Source organism: Arvicola amphibius, chromosome 1 (genome assembly GCF_903992535.2).
Source record: "Arvicola amphibius chromosome 1, mArvAmp1.2, whole genome shotgun sequence".
NCBI classification, from domain to species: domain Eukaryota; kingdom Metazoa; phylum Chordata; class Mammalia; order Rodentia; family Cricetidae; genus Arvicola; species Arvicola amphibius.
Genome location: NC_052047.1, coordinates 69,987,894 through 70,006,490, shown reverse-complemented (window position 1 = coordinate 70,006,490; position 18,597 = coordinate 69,987,894). Strand labels below are relative to the sequence as shown.

At 49.6% G+C, this 18,597-nt stretch overlaps 1 protein-coding gene across 4 annotated transcripts; it reads left to right on the top strand.

Moving 5' to 3' along the window:
• The first annotated feature begins 4,101 nt into the window (after positions 1–4,101).
• Positions 4,102–13,463, top strand: Polm (DNA polymerase mu). Of its 4 annotated transcripts, none has more exons than XM_038313765.1 (11): positions 4,102–4,396; positions 5,417–5,597; positions 5,992–6,090; positions 6,220–6,390; positions 7,050–7,121; positions 8,947–9,067; positions 10,562–10,694; positions 10,842–10,944; positions 11,045–11,287; positions 11,370–11,453; positions 11,834–13,463. In XM_038313765.1, exons 1-11 carry the CDS (start codon positions 4,209–4,211, stop codon positions 11,918–11,920), a joined length of 1,482 nt encoding a protein of 493 aa, XP_038169693.1. In that variant the 5' UTR covers positions 4,102–4,208; the 3' UTR covers positions 11,921–13,463. The 4 variants fall into 4 exon arrangements, with proteins under 4 accessions (XP_038169693.1, XP_038169714.1, XP_038169707.1 ...); XM_038313771.1 differs by having other exon boundaries at positions 4,270–4,396; positions 5,422–5,597; XM_038313786.1 differs by lacking the exon at positions 10,842–10,944 and having other exon boundaries at positions 10,570–10,694.
• Positions 13,464–18,597: the final 5,134 nt, after the last annotated feature.

Sequence of the window (18,597 nt, the reverse complement as noted above, 5' to 3'; positions counted from 1 at the left end):
AAAAGTCAGAGAAGGTGGAAAAGCTAGACCCAGGTAGCAGATTGAAGAGAAACATCCCCCACCCTGCACACATATCTATAAGCTAGCCCTGGATAGCTGATTGGAGAGTAACATGCCCCGTCTCGTCCCCTCACCACACATATCCATGTCCTTCCAGACCTTTTTTTGGAATAAGAGTTCTTTGCTGATATAATTAGGATAAGAACCTTGGGATGATGTCCTCCTGAATTAGAGTGATATTTCTTGACCAGGGTCATTCTAAGGAAGGAGACACACAGTCAGAAGAGCCCAGGGGAAAGACAGCTACCGAAGGCGACAGCAGAGACTAGACCGGTACAGTCACCGACTGGAAGAGGCAGGCAAGGGTCTCAGCTGCAGACTTTGGGAATATGGCCCTGCTGAAACCTGGAGGTTTTTAATTTTTATTTTATTTTTCACTTCTGGCCTTGAGAATTAGGAGAGAGTGTGTTTCTGTTGGTTCAAGCTGCCCAACTTGTGACAGTTTGTTATAACAGTCATGGGACAGGCACAACAGAGATTAATGATTACAACGTGTCAAAGTGCTTGAAGGTCCAGGCCAGTGTCTCTGACGGGCCAAGTCCCCAGGATCCCGGCCCAGCAGCATTAAGAGTTTAACCACAGGCTTCCCAAGAGCTGCTGGCAAGTGGCCTCTAGAGGAAAGAGATCAAGATGGGAGGGGCAGAGCTGACGCCAAGCCCCTCAGGTGTAAATGGCACCAAAGTGAACCCAAGACAGGTGCTGGTGGGGTGGAGGTGAGGAGCGGGGGGTGTGGCGAGGGTTGGGTAGCTTAGGAAAGGCTGTGAGGACTGAGTAGTTGTCCGTCCCCCCACCTCCCGCCCCTCTACTCCCCACACCCCACGCAGACCGCCAAGGTCTTCTGGAGCTAGAGGTCGGAGCAGGATATTCAGCTTGGAAAAACACAAGTTCATACGTCTGGGCAAAAGTAATCCAAACATGAGTTTGAGATGGGCAGGAATAGCCAGGCTGGACAGGGTGGGGGAGGGGCAGTTGAGAGAGACTGGGCATGAGGTAGTCTGTGCAGGCTCTCTGACTTTGTGGGAATCTCAGAGAGGGGAATAAGAGGCTTGAGACTTAGATGGGAACCCCTGAACTAACTTCACTGGAACAGACCACCAAAACCAGTGAGATGTCACCATTTCCAGAGAGGCACAAGAGCAGCTTGGGGGTTCAGCAAAGGGAAGGTCAGAGACTTCCCACACCTGTGTCAGATCCTGGCCCTCAGCCTAGGCCTGCCTCCTGAGAGCCACTGCTCTCAATCACAGAACTTCTGTGGGCCCGTGTTTCCAGGGTATATCTGCAGGCAGAGGAAACCTATACAGCATGGTTCTTTCTCCTTAGCATTAACGCTCCCTGGACTCCTCCAGGCACATCCCTTTTCTCTTCAGGACACCTAGTATTGGATTATCCAGAGGAAGCGACATGCTTCACTACTATCCCTATGGCAGGTCTTCCCCTTCTCAGACTCGCTCTGCACCACCTTCCTACAGAGACTACCCCAGTAGAACTGTGGGGGTGACTAAGTCAACTGAGATATAAAACCTAAAGACAGTATTCATAGATGAATCTTTTTTCAAATTTTATTTAGTTATTTATTTTTAGGTAGGAGGGCTCTGGCTGCACATATGCCTGTTTGCCAGAGGAGAGCATCAGATCCTATTACAGATGGCTGTGAGCCACCATGTGGTTGCTGGGAATTGAACTCAGAACCCCTGGAAGAACAGCCAGTGCTCTTAACCTCTAAGCCATCTCCCCTGCCCCATATATGAATCTGAAGTCTCCATTCTGTGGAGTCCAAAACTCCTCCCCAAGAAAGGCAGCTCCAGTCAAGCACATCTCAGTGGCACTAGGCCCTGGACCTACTCCACAACTACTGCTAGCCCTGATGCAAAATTTACTTCCAGTACCCAGAGAGTCTCAAACAGGTCCCTCGGCATTCCAGGAGCAATCCCTTCCCTCTCCACCTGTCCCGGGAGGATTACAGACCTGTTCTTTAGTCTGCTCTGAGATCAAATAGGCACACAAATACCTATAGCACACTCAGTACTCACAAGCCACAGCTAGTCCAAACTATCCTCGAACTGGAGACCCTGCGTTCTCGGAGTGCTGACAGTCCAGAGGCATGTCGCTTTGCCAGGCCAAATTTTAAACTTATATATGGCTCCTCTTGCCATTCTTTCCTTCCAGTGTTGATTGTGCTACTTAGACGACAAAAATATTCCTATGGGGCTGGAGAGACGGCTCAGTAGTTAGGATCCTTTGCTGTTCTTGCAGAGGGCCTGGGTTCAGTTCCCAAACTTCCTAACTCCAGTTCAGGGAGATTCAGCACCCTCTTCAAATTTCCACCAGCACGAGGTGTTAATCTAAAGATGGGAGGAGAAAGACCACAACCCAAATCATCATGGCCAAATTAATTAGAGCAAGCAATTAATTAAAGCACGTTTTTTTATTTGTGAACACGGGCTGCCTCCCCCTAAGGTGGGGTTCCAGAGGTCAGTATTGGATGTGAGGAAGACAAGGCTTTTATTTATTTTATTTTTTAAAGATTTATTTATTTATTATGTATACAACATTCTGCCTCCATGTGTGCCCACATTCCAGAAGAGGGCACCAGATCTCATTACAGATGGTTGTTAGCCACCATGTGGGTGCTGGGAATTGAACGCAGGACCTCTAGAAGAGCAGTCAGTGCTCTAAATACCAAGCCATCTCTCCAGCCCAAGACAATAGCTCAGGGTAGAGGATTTTCAAATGGAGGATTTGACAGGCAAAATAGGTGGGGTTATAGGAGCAGAACACAAGAGGTGGTCCAAACAAGGTCATCACAACAGGTCATCCTAAAACCTTTTGAAACAAAGGTAGGGTCGTAAGATGGCTATAAACTTCCTGAAACAAAGACCTGATTTCCATTCCTGGAACAGGCAGTACAGAACTATATGTGGTTAAGGAAGGTTACAGGCGGGGCATAGCCCAATCCTTGAGAAACAGAGTTTAATCATAAACAGAACCTAGTTTATTTTTTACTATAAGATGGCTTTTAAGCCTAGTTTATATTCTCTCTTTGATTCTATTATTTAGCATTGAAATGTCCATGCTATCATCTTCAGGATGTCTATTTAGTCCACCCCATAATAAAACGTGTACATTGGGAAATATCTGAAAAACCTAATGGTGAGAAAAGGAAGGATGGTTCTTTGCAGGCATACATGTGGTGCATATACGTACATTCAGGCAAAACAATCAAGCATATAAAACTTAAAAAAAAATTTAGGGACCAGAGAAATGACTTGGCAGTTGTTACTCTTGCAGGACCTGATTTAGGTTCCCAGCACTCAAAGGCGCAGAACTCACAACTACCCTTAACTCCAGTTCCAGGGATCTGACACTCTTCTCACTCAGTAGGCACCAGACATGCACGTGGTGAACAGCCACACATGCAAGCAAAACACGTACACACATAAAATAAAGATAAATAAGTCTAATAAATAATTTTTAAATAAAAAAATCGAGTTTCTGTCCTTTCAGTTTTGGTTTCTTTTCGGATTTAAATGTTTGCTCCATCTGGGATTTACTTGATGTTAAGCAATGACGGAGGGGGCCAATTTCTATTTTTCCAAGTGGACGGCCAGCTGTCCCAGTGCCGTTAGATTGGAAAACTTCTTTACACTCCAACCAGCACGCAGACTACGTATCTGCACTCCATCGCGCACACAGTGGCTGCAGTGCAGGCGCCGCGTCACCAGCAGAGGCAGCGGGTGCGGGCTAAACCGAGGCACCGCCCTTGGGGGCGGGAGGGGGCGTTGTAGGAAAAGGGAAGGTGAAGACCCCGCCCCACAGAAAAAACAAGGCCCGCCCACTCGAAGGCTAAAGCCCCGCCCACAAACCCAGGCCCTCCCCTCTAAGGTCTGCGAAGCCAATGGGGCTGACCCAGAGAGCGGGTCAAACATCCCGCGAGTCCTCGGGAGTTATTTGCATAGAGGCGGGGCCTCAGAGGTGGAGCCCAAGCCATCCCAGAGCGCGCCTCATTTGCATAGAGTCCTCCTACTCCTGCTGCGGAGCAGGCACCGCTTCCTCTCCTCGCAAGCTTCCTCGCTGTCCTTCCGCCTTCTCTCCCGACCTCGGCTTCCTCGGTTCTGCCGCCTTCCGTGCTTCCTGAATTCCGTGTCCAGATGCTTCCCAAGCGGCGGCGAGTGCGGGCCGAGTCCCCACACCGCGCTGTTGCTTCCTCCGCGCCGCCGCCGGCGCGCTTCCCGGCGGTGGCCATCTACCTGGCCGAGCCGCGCATGGGCCGCAGTCGCCGGGCCTTCCTCACGCGCCTGGCGCGGTCCAAAGGCTTCCGCATCCTAGATGCCTACAGGTGTGCGGCTCCCACGAGGGCCCGGTGTTGGTGGGATGCCAGCCTCGCGGGGAGGCTGGTATATAAGCCGGTCACCCCAGTGTATGGACTCACCGTGGCCCAGGGCGGGAGATGATTCACCTACGGCTTTGGGTTCTAAGCCAGCCCTGGCACTTCGCGGTTGCGGTTCCTTCCTCCAGCTCGGGAGTTCCTCAGTTTGAAAGGGTGCCATCTCATGCCAGAGGCTTCTTAAGGCATACAAGGAAAAGTAGTTAGTGAGCCATATTTGCTAGCTGCTCGCCCTCCCATTACGTCCTGAGTTTGCGGAAGTCACCAACCAGCTCCAGTAGAGAACATGCTCAGGGCAATGGCGTAACTTTGCGATTGAGACTAATAAAGAAACTTGGAACCTGTACCCCTCTGGTTGGCTAACTTGTTTGCACCACCCCCCCATAATGAAACATTACTAAAGGCGCCAGTAAAGAGTGGAGAAAACAGTTTGGATTGCACACAGCTCTACATTTTTACAACAGCCTGACAAGATAGTTTGCTTGAATTTCTCCAATGTAAAGGAAATACAGAGAGACCGCACTTTCCCTGCAGCAAGAATTTGCCTACTGGGGGTTTGAACAAATAGGGCAAGACTCTTGTGTCTGTATTTAAATCTTAGCAGAGCGGGATGCCTGCCTTTAATCCTGGTGCAGGAGTGCTGGAGTTCAGGCCAGCCTGTGCTCCACAGTAAGTCTCCAAACAGTCAGCGCTGAGATCAGAACCACCTGGCCCTGGCCCCTACAGCAGGCTTTTCCCTGCTGCAGAGGGTGACAGACAAGTTAACCAGTCGAACTGGCTTGTGAGCGTGGCTTCGCTAAGAACCCGGTGGGAGAGTGGAGAGGTGGACGTCCATCAAAAAAGGCTGGGAAGGCTTTCCGGAGGAAAGGGTGTTTGAAGAACGCAGGGCAGTCACTGTGCAGGAGCCAAGGCTTGGGATAAGGGGCAAGCAGAACTGCAGGGGCCCTAGGTTTCATTCTCCTCTTCCCCCAGCTCAGAGGTGACGCATGTGGTGATGGAGCAGACCTCAGCCAAGGAGGCCACCTGCTGGCAGAAGAATATGGCTGCTCATCACCCAGGCAGCCCGCAGCCAGTTCTGCTGGACATCAGCTGGTTTACAGAGAGTATGGCAGCTGGGCAGCCTGTCCCTGAGGAGGTCCGGCACCGCCTGGAGGTGAGCTAGTGAGGGACTGGCTCAGCTGGGACAGATGACACAGTAGCAGTGCCTCTGTCCTCAGGAGGATGTGGGGAGTGAGGGTTCTCAGGGCCCAAGAAGGCCAAGGGCCCTCACAGCAGGGATTTGGGGGCTAGACCATCCCACCTCTGTTCTGACCATTTGGGACATACCTACTTCCAGTATATTTAAGTGTGTCTTCCTTAGTACTTGGGATGAACCCAGCTGGCAGGAACCTGTCTTTGGGATGCTCTGGAACCAGGCTGCTAGGAGACAGGAGACAAGCTCCCTCACTTCTGAGACCTCAGTCCTCAGCCCACATATATAGAGTTGAGGGATAGAGTCCATGCCAGTCCTGCAGCTTCACGATGACCTGTGCCTTACCCTTTTGCAGATAGCGGAACCCAGGAAGGAGCCTCCAGGCTCAGTGATGATGCCAACTTATGCCTGTCAACGTCCCACGCCTCTTTCCCACCACAATACTGCCCTCTCAGTAAGCCACATCTATGAGCCGATCCCTGCTTCAGAAAGTGGGTGGTATGGGTAGAGCTGGTTGGTAGCTAAAAGGCTGAGGCAAAGTCCCATGCCCACCTTGTACCTTAACCAAGGGTCCTCCCCACAGGAGGCTCTGGAGACGCTGGCAGAGGCAGCAGGTTTTGAAGGCAATGAGGGCCGTCTCCTCTCCTTCCGCAGAGCAGCCTCGGTGCTCAAGTCCCTTCCCTGGCCTGTCACATCCATGAGCCAGCTGCAGGGGCTGCCCCACCTTGGAGGACATTCCTCTAGAGTAATCCAGGTAGGTGCATGTCATACTGAGTGGGGGGAGTGTGTGGAGTGGGGAGACCTGGGCCTTGTGGAATAGCAGGAGACTGTGAATAGGTGGTTCATAGCCCAGTCTGGAAATAGGGGCATTCATACAGATGCAGCCTTCACAGATCCTGGTATGGGAGTTGTTCCCCTACCTCCGGGTAGATGAGTAGACTCAGTGGAGGTTGCGGCTGGACATGGCATCGTTGCTTGCGTTGGTGTCATTGTTAGCAGTCCCAGGAAATCTGGTGTATTGTAAGAAAGCACTCTGAAATGTTTTTTGAGGACCCAACATTGGACAAGCCTTTTGGATACTTTTCTTTTAAGAACCCACAGTGGCAAAAGCCACTTTTAGATGAAGTCATACATATTTCTAAAGGTAAACATTGGTATACCCTGGGACTCATATGAGGAATGAGCCATGCCACAGAATCCGTTGACTGTAATAACTCCAGCCCTGGAGACCTTTGTGGCTGGAGCCCCTGCCATCCCAGCTGTGCCCTGCAGCTTTGGTTACCTCCTGGGGTATAGTTTCCATTTCCAAGTTCTACTGTGGTGTCCCTGACACCCTAGAGCCCCCTCTCTGCAGGGTATGGGAGGAACTGCCTGATCTTCAGGCTGAGCGCTTTGTTTTGTCTCCTGTCCCAGGAGCTGCTGGAACATGGAACATGTGAGGAGGTGGAGCAAGTCCGCTGCTCAGAAAGGCACCAGACCATGAAGGTGCGTGTTGGGGGAGGGGACAGCTAGGACCTTGGCAGGGGTGCACAGCACAATCCACTGTGTGAGCCAGCAGCCAGCAAAGGCCTTTTTACCCAATCTTGGGGTCATAGTAGGTCACTAAGACATGGAAGCTAGACTGACACCTGATAGGTGCCACCTGGAGAGCAGGTAGAGGCTGTTTGAACACAGGGAATTTTCTACATCACTCAGCACCATCTATTTTTTTAATGGAATAGTCTTGTGTGTCTGTCTATCTATCATCTATTTCTATATCATCTATATCATCTATTTATCTATCTATCATCTATCATCTGTTTATCATCTATCTGTCTGTCTGTCTGTCGATCTATCTATCTATCTTGAGACAATTTTGCTTTGTAATGCAGGCTGGCCTCAGTCTCCTATGTGCTACACTTACAAGCAAGTACCACAGTACCCGGGGCTGGTTTGTTTGGTTTTAGCGGGCTGCCTCTTGCTCACACAGCCTAAGCTGGGAAGGATCACACTTTGTAGCCGAGCCCACTCTCCTCCTGCCCTCACCTCCCAGATGCTGAGATACCAGAATGGACTCCCATATTCAAACTATGTCAGATTATTTTAGTAGATTTATTATTGAAATTACATATATACTTGCATGTGTAGATGTTCACTTTAGTGTGGGTGAGTGAGGTTGTCAGGTGACAGATCTCCTGGAGATATAGGCAGTTGTAGACTCCTGGACTTGAACTCAGGCCCTCTGCAAGAGTAGTACTTGATCTTTTTTTGTTTTTGTATTCTTGAGACAGAGTCTTTTTGTGTAACCCTGGCTGTCCTTGCTCTATACACCAGGGTAGCCTTGAATTTAAAGATCATCTGCCTCTTGAGTGCTGGGATTAAAGGCATGTGTCTCCACCGCCCAGCTAATACCAGATTTGTAATGACAGTGGTCTGTCTTACACTGTGAGTTGAGAGAGTCAGGGAAAAGAGGACTGAGAAAAGCCCAGGAAGGGCAGGGCTGAGACTGCTCTTCTACAAGACAGCTCTGTTTTGCTTGTTTGTGATCAGGGTCTTGCTTATAGTTCAAAGCTGCTCTATAATTCGAGATCTTCCGGCATCTGTCTCCTGAGTGCTGGGATGACAGGCATGCATGGCCACACCTGACCTCCATCCTCCGGACATATATTTGGTATTCTCTACAGCCACGATACATAGCCGCAGAAGGGTTTGGATCATACATGCAACCTCCACTATGGTGTGGGCTGTCCTTAGTTTCATTCCAAAATTCCTGGGGAGAATCTCCACGACTGGCCCAAGGCAGGCAACATGCTTAGTCCGGGACCCCATGACCACTTGGCATTTGGACCTTTGAGATCAGGTTCTCCACACCTGCTGTGGTAGATGCAAGTCAGGCCCCTAGTGCTCTGTTAACACCACCTCCTTGGTTCACTCGTCCTCGGCTTTGCTGTTGAAGAGAACACACAGTAAGTCCCAGCCGCAGTAAGTGGAGGCCTTTTCCCAGTGAACTAAAAACCCAGCGAGCCTGTAGACAGGATAACTCTTCGGTTCTGTTGTAAGCTCGGGCTGTGCCTGTGCATTAAGGGGACAAACTTCACAAGGGCTGAAGAGAGAGCTTCCTGAAGTTTTCTGGTGATTGGGTGGCTGAAATACGCTGTCCCTAATAGGGCTACTCTCAGGGTATGTTGGTTTAGTCCCCTGTGAGCATGGTCTGGGTAGACCAGATTCCTGGATTTGGTCTTCGTCCTGTGACACTAGGCATGAAGGCAGCATTCTCAGGGACATCTTCTGTAGACGTTGTCCTGACCTATCCATCCCTTCTTCCACATAGCTCTTCACCCAAGTCTTTGGGGTTGGTGTGAGGACTGCCAACCGGTGGTACCAGGAAGGACTCCGAACCCTGGATGAGCTCAGAGAGCAGCCCCAGAAACTGACCAAACAGCAGAAAGCAGGTGAACTTCCCAGAGCCGCCTGGACCCAGGAGCTCTGCACAGCGAAGCCCCTCCCTCTGCTGTGGAATGTGCTGACTACCAGTGCCCAGGAGCAGCTGGTGCAGAGGGATCCCGGGAGTGATTAGATGGGCTCCCTGTGGTTTTCTTCCTGTAGCCGGTGTCTATCATGGCCCCTTCTCCATGAGTGTTGTCATGGCATTGCCATGGCATCTGGGCCTCATGCTTCCTCCTGTTTGATTTCAGTTGTGTTGGGGACAGCCTTGGTCTGTCCAATGTGGTATCTGGGGTGTATGGTTTTGTGGTGTAGGTGCCACCACGAGTAGAAATAACATAAACCTTGGGTTTGTTATGCCTGATTTGAGTTCTTTCCTCTATTTACTAGATATGTAACCATGGCTTCAAGACTAACCTCTAAGTCTCGGTTACCTTCTCTGGAAAACAGAGATACAATAGCATGAAATTCCCAAGTGCCTCTGGAAGCCAGCAGGGGATGAGCAGGCGTTTGGTCGGTGTAGTCTGCCTGATCGCTCTAGTGGTCTTGGCTGGAGACTGCTGAAGGGTGCCATGGCCTGCCAGTGGCCTCCCTGGATGCTGCCTACTTCACCTCCCAGAGCAGGGTAGACGGGATGGCCAGCAGTGTTTACTAAGGGCTTGCTGGATGCTAAGCATTGCCACTCCTCATGCTTAAACCTCCTTAACTGAGCACGGAGGGCACAAAGATGCCCCTTTGACAGGCACACTGGGCCGAAGGAGAGGTGGCTGGTAGCAGACCCATTGTTGCCACATCTTTTCACTGCCTTTTGGTTGCCTTTGACTAATGGAGAATCAGAAACCTTAAAAGTGCTGGCTGCAGCCGGGCAGTGGTGGCGCACGCCTTTAATCCCAGCTTTTGGGAGGCAGAGGCAGGTGGATTTCTGTGCGTTCAATGCCGTGGATCTCAGTGAGTTGAAGGGCAACCTGATCTTCAAAGCAAGTTCCAGAGCAGCCACGACTGTTACACAGAGAAACCCTGGCTTGAAAAACAAAACAAAAACAAACAAAAAGTGCCGGCTGCATCTTCATTGTGTCAGCTTCATTGTCACATGTGGTTCTGTGAAAGATGTTTTTGTTTGTTTTGTTGTAGTGTGGGGAGTGAACCTTATAAGGTGCATGCTAAACTCTCTGCCCCAGCTCTCTGTTACATAGCCCTGGCTGGCCTGAAACTGTATAGATAGACCATGTTGGTCTCAAACTCACTGGAGTTTTACAAGATATTATGTTTGTGGGGGAGTTGGGTGCAGGGCACGAGGGATCTTGTTTACTTCAATTGCATGTGAATCTACATTTATCCCAAAAGAAGAATTTAAGTTTAAAAGGAGAAGTGGATCATCTGTATGATCTCACTCTGCTCTGGCCCTGACCTTACCCTCTGCCTTTCCCACAGCCATGGGGTTGTAGTGGCTGCTGTGTCCTGGGGGTGGGCTCCATGAGAAAGACAGGCTGTGCTGCCCACAGGGCTCCAGTACTACCAGGACCTGAGCGCCCCAGTTGGGCGAGCCGATGCCGAGGCTCTGCAGCAGTTGGTGGAGGCAGCCGTGAGTCAGAATCTGCCTGGAGCCACTGTCACGCTGACTGGTGGTTTCCGGAGGTAAGGGGGCCCACCGTACCTTCTGAGTATGCACCAGGCTCCTCCCTAAGGTAGGGACTGGAGTTGTGAATGCAGAGGTGGCCTCTCCACTCACTGAAAGGGACATGGCTTTGTGCTGAGGCCAGAGAATCAAACTTTCTCTTTCAGGGGGAAGTTACAAGGTCATGATGTAGACTTCCTGATCACTCATCCTGAGGAGGGCCAGGAAGTGGGGCTGCTACCCAGAGTGATAAACCACCTACAGAGCCAGGTGAGGCCTCCAGTGCCCTGCACAGGAGTGACCACTGACCAGCCTTCTACCCTCCCAGAACCATGGCAGCACCCAGCCACACCTGCCTCCTCTCTCTCAGGGACTGGTCCTGTATTACCAGCACCATCGCAACCACTTAGACTCTGCCCACCTCCTGCGGCAGAACTACAAGATGGATGCTTTTGAGAGGACTTTCTGCATCTTGTCCTTGCCCCAACCCCCACACACAGCTTTAGAGGGGCCCCTACATCCCTGTCCAACCTGGAAAGCTGTGAGGGTAGATCTTGTGGTCACCCCCAACAGCCAGTTCCCCTTCGCTCTTCTTGGTTGGACTGGCTCCCAGGTAGGTCATGTGTTCCTTGGGGGTCTGGGCCTCGGGTGGCCCAGCCCTGCTAAAGGCAATTGTCCTCCCCATCTCTCCCCAGCTTTTTGAGCGGGAGCTGCGGCGTTTCAGTCGGCAAGAGAAGGGGCTGTGGCTGAACAGCCACGGGCTGTTTGATCCTGAACAGGTAAGTTGCCAGGAACTAGGGTTAAAAACAGCTCCTATAACCTGAATCCTGGTTCGCAATCTCAAATATGCTGTACACTGCCATGTAGTGTGACGTGATCCCAACTACGTGCAATAACATGGCCTGGTCCCAGCCATGCATGGAAGCATGGCCTGGCTCCCCCTCTACTGCATGGGAACATGGCCTGGCTCCAGCTCTGCTGCATGGGAGCATGGCCTGGCTCCAGCTCTACTGCATGGAAGCATGGCCTGGCTCCAGCTCTGCTGCATGGGAGCATGGTCTGCCTCCAGCTCTACTGCATGGAAGCATGGTCTGGCTCTAGCTCTACTGCATGCAGTCATGGCATAGACCCCAGCAACTAACATTCTTGTTCCTTGCAGAAGACATTTTTTCATGCGACTTCTGAGGAAGACATTTTCAGACTCCTGGGTCTCAAGTACCTTCCTCCAGAGCAGAGAAATGCCTGATCCTGCCTGCTGGCCGCCACACCCACCCACAAAAATGAGGAGTTTCCTCATGTTTGATCAGGGATGTTTCTAGACAGAAGGTGGACTGCCACCCAATGGCTTCGCCTGTGCTAATGGAATTTTCAGCTGTGGGCACCTTGGCAAGATGTGGCGCTGAGTCAGCTTTCAGTCTCGCACTCCTCAGGGTCAGGGGCTATGAGCAGTCCATACGTCATGGAACTATGGCTGTCTGATGTCGTGGCTCTGGTTCTGGAGTGAGCATTTGGTCTATCCAGCTGTGGCTGCCGTCTGCTGCAGGGTACCCTGTTCGGTGCGCTAGAAAAGAGACACGTGTCCCTGCCCTGTTCTTGAGCTGATGTAGGAAATATAATTCTGGCTGTGAGGTGTTACACAGAGCAGGAATCCTGACTGAAGGCTGTGCTGTCATGTCTAGAGGAAGAAGTGACCTAGGAAGGAAACCTCCTGTGCTGGGGCTGTCGGGCACCACCACCCACAGAGCTGGACACCAGACTTCATTAGCAGCCCAGCCCCAGAGTTGGAACCCACATTCCTCCTCTTCCACTCTTCCACACTCCAGCCTCAGCTCAGCCAGGCCTGCCCACCCACAATCTCCTGTGCATCCACAGTCCCAGCAGTGACGTCTGGGAGGGCTGGTTCCTCGGACAGACACTGCAGCCCAGCCTTGCAGCGGTACTGAAAACCAGCAAGATCAGTGGGCAGCAACTGAGGGTTCTCGCCTTCCTGAGTCGTGAGGTGCAGGCTCCCCAGTCCCGTCTCTTCTGACAGCCCTGCAGCAGTCTCAGACCCACAGTCCTCACGCAGGTCGTGTGGCTCTGGCATTTCTGTCGTCTCTTCCAGTGTCAGCTGTGTTCCTCTAGTTCAGTCTCCCCCACTTTCCCAGTTCACTGCCCGTCCCTGTTTGCAGACCCTGTGTGACCAACTGCGTCACCTTCTCTGAGGCAGACACACAGAAGTGGGCTCATCACAGTGCCCTCTAGTTCCTCATCCCCAGGCACCTCTGGCTCAAAAGGCCCTTGCCCACTGCCCCAGTGCCCACTCTCACTGCCTTCTTCAGGGCCTGACAGGAGAGCCTCCTAGATCAACCGCCACATTAACAAGCATTTTAAAGATTACCATTCAATAGAGTGCATTATATTCTTACAGAGTATAAGTGAGGCTTACCCCAACTCATGCGTTTGTCTTCGTCCCTACAAATAGGTCACAGATGTGCAGCTAGATTTTATGTCAGCCACTGTTGTCCTCTCAGTTAGCCAATGCTCTTGGGGCCCCTGCAGTTGTTACATGTATCGAGCTTGGTTCTCCGCTGCTACAAGCTGTGAGCTTTCCACTGTCTACTCAGGTCCTGAAGGTCTGCATGGGCTTTGTGACTGTGACTAGGACTGCTATGGGCATGCATGTAAGTGCATCTGTGAACAATTCCTGGGGTAACATGCCCGCGGGACATTGCTGTGCTTGGATTTCTCATTTACTGTTTCGTGAGTTTTCCCCTTATAATAAATAAAATATAATTGTTTTATCCTTAGCTAGCCTAGTTATTTCAACATTGCCACCCCTTAATTCTAGGCTTGTGGATCCTGGCTATGGGAGAAACCATACCAAAAATATGGGATGTTAACTCAAAGCCTAAACTGCCTTCTGGAGAACCCTGTCCCAGCCCTCCAGACTGCTGCCCCCTAGTTGGCGCCGTAACTGTGTCTTCAAAAGGCCATTCCATCTTTCTATCAGGCCAGCTACTTCAGGATGGAGAACATAGTAAGACCAGTGGGTTCCATGGTTGTGGCCACTGTCACACTTCTCTAGCTGTGAAGCTCCTTGGTCAGAAGCAATACCGTGATGGTGGAGGAGACATTCTGTAAGTCCACAGATGGTAGTTTTATGGCAGAAAGCATGATGTGCAGGAAGGCAAACATGTAACCAGAATAAGTATCTACTCCATAATGCAAAGAACCATCAGTAAACGAGGCCCTGTTTTCTTCCTTAGCTGATCTGGCACAGCCCATGAGGCTATAGGCGCATGCTTAGCAGCAGACTGCATTGTATTGGGATAGAAGCCATTTGGACGACTTCTTCATGTAACTCCTAACAGGTGACTCCAGGACCTGCTTGGGCCCAATTTCATATATACCATTTCTATTTAATAATAGATTGCTGCTGTGCAGGTCCCACTTGACGGCGTGATGGCTCAGACAACACCCAGCTCATGATAAGCAGCTCAGGTCACATGCTATCTTGGTAATCTTCTTGCCAAACTCTATGGCCCTAAAGCAGGCCAAGAGCTGTCTCTCAAAGGGAGAATAGTTTTCTGCAGATGATGGTAGAGCCTTGCTCCAAAATCCAAAGGTCTCTTCTGTGATTCACCTATAGGGACCTGTCAAAGGCTCCAAACAGCATCCCTAGCTGCCACTGACACCTCAATACCTTCGGGTCTGCTGGATCATATGGTCCAAGTGGCAGAGCAGCCTGCACAGCATCCTGGACCTGCTGAAGAGCCCTGTTCCAGGCTCCACACAAAGCAAGCAGCTTTCTGAGTCACTTGGTCTATGGGCTGGAGTAACTCCCAAGTGGAGAATGTGCTGTCTCTAGATTCCAAACAGGCCAACTAAACATTGTGCTTCTGTCTTGGTGGTGGGAGAGGGAGGTGCAATAACTTATCCGTCACCTTGGAGGGAATGTCTCTGCATGCCCCACACCACTGGACTCCTAAGAATTTCACTGATGTAGAAGGCCCTTGATTTTGGTTGGATTTATTTCCCATCCTCTGATGCGCATATGTGTTACCAACAAATCCAAAGCAATTGCTGCCTCCAGCTTACTTTGTCCAGTCAGCATAATGTCATCAGTATAGTGAACAACGTGACACCTTGTGGAAAAGACAAACAACTGAGATAACTTCCAACTAAGTTGTGACCCAGGGCAGGAAGTTAACATGTCCTTGGAGGTAAAACTGTAAAGGTACACTGCTGGCCTTGTCAACTGAGAGTAAATTGCTTCTGGTGGTCCTTCTGCAGAGGTACTGAGAAAAAAATGCATTTGCTAATCAAAAGCTGCGTACCATGTACCAGATGTGTTAGTCTGCTCCAGTAGACACCACATCTGCCATAGCAGCTGCAGTTGAAGTCACTACCTGGTCAAGTTTTCAATAGTCAACTGTCATTCTCCACAATCCATCTGTCTTCTGCACAGACCAGATAGCACAGTTAAAGGGAGACGTAGAGGGAACCACCACCCCTGCATCTTTCAAGTTCTCCACGGTGGCACTAATTTCTAAAGTTCTTGCATGGATGTGATACTGGTTTTGTTTTTGTTTTTCGAGACAGGGTTTCTCTGTGTAATAGCCTTAGCTGTCCTGGAACTAGCTCTTGTAGACCAAGCTGGCCTCGAACTCACAGAGATCCGCCTGCCTCTGCCTCCCGAGTGCTGGGATTAGTGATAGTGTTTTTAATTCACTATTTTCCTTGTCAGAGGCAGCTCTAGAGTGGGACTGGGGAAATAAGCACAGGTGAGTTCAGGGACCCACCGGACCTACTGAGTTGGCCTTCAGCCAACCTCCATTAATCCCCTGAACTCCATAGCCCTTACTGTATCTGGAGGGCCACAATGTTACTTGGGGTCTCCTGGAATCAGCATCAATTCAGGACCGGTATCTAATTGTCTTAGGGTTTTATTGCTGTGAAGAGACACCATGACCACAGCAACTTTTACAAAGGAAAACATTTAACTGAGGTGGCCTACAGTTCAGAAGTTTAGTCCTTTATCATCATGGAGGGACATGGTGGCATGCAGGAAGTCATGGTGTGGGAGAGGTAGCTGAGAGTCCTACACCTGGATCCCTGGGTAGTAGGAAGTGACAGTGGCACACTGGCCAGGCTCTAGTGATACACCTCCTCCAACAAAGCTACATCTACTCCAACCAGGCCACACCTCCTAATAGTGTCACTCCCATGGACCTATGGGGGCCATTTTTATTCAAACCACCACACCAGTAGACCCTCGAAAGTCTGATGCTTCCTTTCCCCCAGTGTACAGTTACCCTTGTAAAAGGTCATAGGTCCTTCTGGGGAAAGGACTGGAGAAAATTTAACAATAAAACTCTTAGATTTTTTTTTTTATCAAGGCTCTTCCTCAGGGCAACTTGACTGTCCCTTCATTCAGGAGGTCCTAGGTCTGCAGACTGGCTCAAGTCTGTTTCATGCCTGGAAACACCATTATTAAGTAGCCAGAACCAAAGATCAATACAAGCCATGCTACCATGAAAATCTTGCCTGTGCTGCCCATTATGGCTCAGGCTATTATAAACACTGCTTTGCCCAGTTTCATAACCTTGATTTGAATATTCAGTGCTGCCACCTGGGCCCTGTTACCCAAGGCCCAATTAAACCCACTGTATTTAATTCATCCAATTAGGCAGCAGCATCTCCAACCCTAAGGTATGGCACAATGAAAAGAACAAGAAGACTCTTTTTAAAAAAAAATTTGTTTATTTATTTATTATGTATACAATATTCTGTCTGTGTGTATGCCTGAAGGCCTGAAGAGGGCACCAGACCTCATTGCAGATGGTTGTGAGCCACCATGTGGTTGCTGGGAATTGAACTCAGGACCTTTGGAAGAGCAGGCAATGCTCTTAACCACTGAGACATCTCTCCAGCCCCCAAGAAGACTCTTCAAATGTGCGGGTGCCCCCTCACCATTTGTATCTTATAGGATCAGTGAAGGGTGTGTCTTCTGGGCCTTCCTGCTGTGGAAGATTAGGTTTTACACAGCACCCTTTCATCAGCACTAACCCAAGGGATATCAGGCATGCCAACTCCTTTTCAGTAGGCCATCTTTCAACAAATACTTCAGGGCTGCTGAGGTAGCTCAGAGATTAAGAGCACTGGTTGCTCTTCCAGAGGTCCTGAGTTCAGTTCTCAGCAACCACACAGTGGCTCACAACCATCTGTAATGAGACCTGATGCCCTCTTCTGGCCTGCAAGTATACATGCAAGCAGAATACTGTATATACTGTATATGTAATAAATAAATAAATCTTTTTTTAAAAAGTCAGCAAATGCTTCAGCCAATCATTCAAACAAACTTTTGACACTTTTTTTTTCAAGCTGTGCAAGCTTCTGTTAAACTTAGAATCTCCACTCAGGGACCTATATCAACAAGCTTGGTTTTATGTTCCTTCCACCATTATCCCACACCCTTGAAATCCATTCCCGCACATATTCCCCAGACTTCTGCCTAAATTAATTAGCGAACTCACCATGCTCTTTAGTAGTGTAGTGCACCTCCTCATGGACTCTTTACCTCCCCTCTAGAAGCCTGCTTTAAGTCTGGCTATAGGTCTAGAGGCAGCTATTGGTGGCCCTGAGAGATGTCTGTATTGTCTTGTCGTGGACTATTATTTTAACTGACAAAGATGTGTCACGTTTGTTTATGTTGCAGAATATTACTTTAGCTGTAAAGGTGTGTTACTTTTGTTTATGCTTCATTTGCTTAAAGATGTAAGGGTGTGTGTTTCATTATGTAAAGATATGTTGCATCTGTTTCACCTTGCCAGCCCAAGGCTCCTGATTGGTTTAATAAAATGCTGAACAGCCAATAGATAGGCAGGAGAAAGGATAGGCGGGGCTGGCAGGCATGGAGAATAAATAGGAGGAGAAATCTAGGCTAGAGAAGGAAGAGAGGACAAGGGAGACACCCAGGGCAGAAGCCAGAAGCTAGGAATATGCCAGCCAGCAGACACAAGAAGCCGTGAAAGTAAGATATACAGAAAGAACGTGAGAAAGGTAAAAATCCCCAAGGCAAAAGGAAGATAAAGAGAACAGGTTAATTTAAGCTAAAAGAGCTATCCAGAGAAGAGATAAGCTAAGGCCAAGCATTCAAAACTAATAAGAAGTCTCCATGTCATGATTTGGGAGCTAGTTGGTGGCTCAAAAGAAAAAGCCTGGCACAGAGTCTCCTTCAGGGAAAATCCCTGTTGGCTTAGCATACAATGAAGATTGTTTTTCTCAGTCAAAGGAGGAATTTCAGGGGACAGAGGTGAGAGTACATCTGCTGTGGTGGAGAGACTGCCTCCCCAGGTGAGATAAACCCCTGAGAATCTGGGAGTTCAAGATTCTCAGTCTCAAAGGGTCCTCCCCCAAGTTACAGGTTCCCATTCTTTACCAATTAATGCCCAACTCCGAGCCTGGGACTTGGATTTTCTTTGTAATTTAGCCAACCTTATAGTGTAGGCTTTGGTTTGATATTCTGAACCTGAGCTCTGTGGCTGCTGAGAAGATTCTCTTGCAGGGCAAACTTAGAAACCTTTATTCTGTTCGTGTGTACCTGGACCTGGTCAATTTTATCACTGAGTTTATTATTGTCTACAGAGAGAGCTCAGGACAGGCTCTAAAACTACACGGAAAAACTGTGTCTTGAAAAACCAAAAAAAAAAAAAAAACCAAAAAAACCAAAAACAACCAAACAAAAACAAAAACAGAATATTCCCGCAATCATACTGCTTGATGCAAGGAAAGCCAAAACTCAACGCTTACTCATTATAAACCTGGGAGGGCTGGTGACTTGGCTGAGTGAGGAAAGGCACCTGCTGACCCAGAGCCCACAAGGTGGAAGGAGAGACCTCCTGAAAGTTGTCCTCGGCCTCCACGTGAGCATTGTGGTGT